This window comes from Zingiber officinale, chromosome 5A, assembly GCF_018446385.1.
Source record: "Zingiber officinale cultivar Zhangliang chromosome 5A, Zo_v1.1, whole genome shotgun sequence".
NCBI lineage: Eukaryota > Viridiplantae > Streptophyta > Magnoliopsida > Zingiberales > Zingiberaceae > Zingiber > Zingiber officinale.
Window position 1 is genome coordinate 105,870,750 of NC_055994.1, and position 3,648 is coordinate 105,874,397.

General features: G+C 37.8%; 1 protein-coding gene across 1 annotated transcript; it reads left to right on the top strand.

Moving 5' to 3' along the window:
• Positions 1-225: 225 nt before the first annotated feature.
• LOC121981329 (short-chain dehydrogenase TIC 32 B, chloroplastic-like) lies at positions 226-2,203 on the top strand. The gene is made up of 8 exons (XM_042533784.1): positions 226-424; positions 569-800; positions 890-969; positions 1,095-1,248; positions 1,342-1,420; positions 1,520-1,607; positions 1,683-1,729; positions 1,896-2,203. The coding sequence occupies exons 1-8, from the start codon at positions 307-309 to the stop codon at positions 2,058-2,060; spliced, it is 963 nt and encodes a 320-aa protein (XP_042389718.1). The 5' UTR covers positions 226-306; the 3' UTR covers positions 2,061-2,203.
• Positions 2,204-3,648: the final 1,445 nt, after the last annotated feature.

Sequence of the window (3,648 nt, forward strand, 5' to 3'; positions counted from 1 at the left end):
AGATATATAACTCGTTTCTAGTTTCTAGAAGAGTAAACGACGTAAGAAGCTTCTATTGGGACCGTGTGTAAACGTATAGGCCCAAATTCGGCCCATTAGAAGCTTCCATCCCCGCGTTGCTTCTCCATCAAGCTGCATGCAGGTCTCGCCCCCAACAGCTGCCTCCCCAGGACACTGCAAAATGGCAATCGATCAAACGCGTACGATGGCCCTATAAATTACCCGTCTCTCTTCCCTTTCATCCTCGTCGCCTTTCAATCTTTCTCTTTCCTTCGCTAGACCTAACAGCAAGATTTCATCGGAGCCATGGGTTACTTCAGGGAAGCCACCGGCATCCCCGGCCCCAGCGGATTCGGATCCGCCTCCACCGCCGAGCAGGTCACCGACGGCATCGACGCCTCCCTCCTCACGGTGATCATCACCGGTACACCACTCTTCTTTGTTGCTCCAAATCTGCCCTAAATCCGGACAAATCGTTCCCAAAATCGATACCTAGCTTAGATCGATGCATGCTTACTGATTTTGTAGCTAAGATCTGAGTTGTTTCCTACCTCGTTTTGCAATCCAGGTGGTAGTAGCGGGATCGGAGCCGAAGCTGCAAGGGTGATGGCCCTCAGAGGAGCCCATGTCATCATCGGCGCCAGGAACACCGAAGCTGCCAGTGAAGTAAAGCAGAGCATTCTACAGAGCACCCCATCTGCTAGAATCGACATCATACAGATAGAACTCAGTTCGCTCAAGTCCGTCCGAGCCTTCGCCGAGAAGTTTCTTGCCATGGATCTTCCTCTAAACATCTTGATGTAGTTATACCATTGTTTCCTCGCACTAATTGTTCCATTCTTTGTCGCGGCCGAATCTTACGTCTCCTCTTCAACTTGTTTGCTTTCAGAAACAATGCCGGCGTCATGTACTGTCCGTTTCAACTTTCGGAGGATGGGATAGAGATGCAGTTTGCTACCAATCATGTCGGTGAGTATCTTCTTCACCATCTCAAAACGACTTCATTTAGTAATCGTAAACGAGCAATTCTTTTTAAGATTTCCACATGTTCGTTTTCCATATGATCTTGCAATGTGGTTTCGTTTTGATTTCAGGTCATTTTCTGCTGACCAAACTTCTGCTTGACAAAATGAAAAGCACAGCAGAGAGGACAGGAATTGAGAGCCGTATTGTGAATCTGTCATCCGAAGCTCACATGACAACATATAGAACAGGAATAAGATTCGACAAACTCAACGACAAAGACTTGTGAGTCGTTAGGAGCACTATGCATTGCTGAACATTTCAAAAAAGATTTAGTTAATTAACTGATTGAGAAATATATTTGCAACCCTTTTTCAGTTACAATGACAAATTGGCATATGGACAGTCCAAATTGGCCAACATATTGCACGCCAACGAGCTAGCTAGGCGCCTGAAGGTACTGCTATACTGTCCGGTGCAAACTGATACCTCCGCATCAACTTGTCCTACTACTGGTTATTAACAAATTTATAACATATTCATGGTAAATCAACAGGAAGAAGGGGTGCTAAATGTCACAGCAAATTCACTGCATCCTGGTCTGATCAGGACAAACCTGGCAAGGCACTCTACTGCCTTCGTCGGTATGCTCCTAAAACCAATGAATTCATGTTGTCAAAGCTTTAAAACTTACACTCATGCCTTCCTTTTGCTTGTAGGTGCTTTGCAAACTGCAACTTGCGTCTTATGGAAGACCATACCTCAGGTTTGTCGATGCAACATTCACCAATTATTGAACTCACTAATGCTTTCTACTTTCTACTAAATGCTTCAATATTTTGTCGGATCCTAGTTCATATCTATTTTCAACTATCGTTAGAGGAATAAAATCCAATGATTAAGCATCAAGATTCTCCTTTTAATAATTACAGGGAGCTGCAACTTCATGCTATGTCGCATTGCATCCAAACATTAAGGGCGTGAGTGGAAAGTACTTCGCTGATTGCAATGAGTCGAAGACAACTTCTAACGGTAGAGATGAATTATTGGGAAGAAGACTTTGGGATTTCAGCGAAAAGCTAGTTAAATCAGCTTAGAAAAAAATTAAAAGGTTATAATATGTCTGTATTATGAGTCTTGATAGACTCTATTATCTGTTTATGTTGTTAGTGTACAATGTCTCTTGACTTCGTATTATTGTGTTCCATATATATTGCTATTCAGTTTCATCTTTCATCAATTAGTATATCATGTCTTTTAGTTTATATAAGTCTATTGATAAGTTTATGTATAAATTAATACCAAAGATAAGATTTTCGTCGCAAATTTGACAATGAAAATGGATTTGTCGGCAAATGCGGGATGCTGAAATTTGGTGACGAATAATAATTTCATCGCTAAATCTGCAATGAATAATAATTTTGCTGTCAAATTTACAACGAATACAAATTCATCGCTAATCTTCTAATTCACTAATTCCAAGATGAATAAGTGGATTCGTCCTAGAATCTGATTCATCTGGACGAAAGAAGATTCGTGATTTTTATTTTATAGTTAGCATTACCATACCTCCTCTTGAATTGTGATTTTTATTTTATAGTTGTTACTACGTAATGACACCCTATATAACATTAATATTCTCCTTCTATAATGGTCGCTAACCACCACTATTGCCCCTAAACTAAACCAAACCTACGTTTCTCTTACTATTCCTACAAGGTCGTGCCTATTAGGAGACAAAAGAATCATCAGACTCAGCCCCATTTTCTTGAGAGCCCATAATTTTTTAAAAACCCTATTATTTTGCAGTATAAATTGACCCAATATAATTCCTCACATTCTAATCCTTCTCACAAACTCTTTTTCTCTTCTTTTCCCTTTTCCGTTCTTAAAAAGTGACTAAAGATATGCTAGTAGAATCATTTTTCAATAGCGGGAAGGTTTGATTTCTTCCTCTTTCTTTTTTGATTATTAATTTAGAGCATTTTTCTTTAAAAAGTAAGAGCAGATTCCTCGACTTGTTTAATAGATGAAACGAGATTTGTTTTTCTTTAAAATCTTGAATTGAAGGGAAAAATGTTCGTGACTCCATTAATTTTCTAGATCAAAACCCAAACGAAGAAGATAGGTGAGCTTTTAGTTTGAGTCTTTATTATTTTCACTACTTTATGATAATACTAGGAATTACATTGGTCTACTTTAAGAAATCTTTGAATTCATATGCTTACTAAATGTTTGAATAAATGTCTCACAAAAGTACAACATAAGTAAAAGTATATGTGATATTCCTTTGAATTTTTTGTTAAAATCTTAGGTTAACTGTGCCTCCTAAATACATGTCCGGATCTTAAAAGAAAAAGAACGCTAAAGATTGAGAAAATAATTCAAAAGTCAAGCTAGAGATATCAATAACTACTTTGTTTCAAATAAAAAAAAAAATTCAGAGGTTAGAAACATGGTTGATAATTCAATTAACGGAGAACACGATACTGAATTGGATAAGAATGAGATTTATATTGAATAGGTCATTGAATCTATTAATGTGGATGAATTGAATGACAATGAGAAAGATGATAAGTATGTTTAACATAAGAACTTGAATCAAGAGATTTGCTTTGATGATATGGGAAAGTAGGACAACATTAATCAAAAAGTTAAAGACTTTTTAATAGAAAGAGGTTAGAA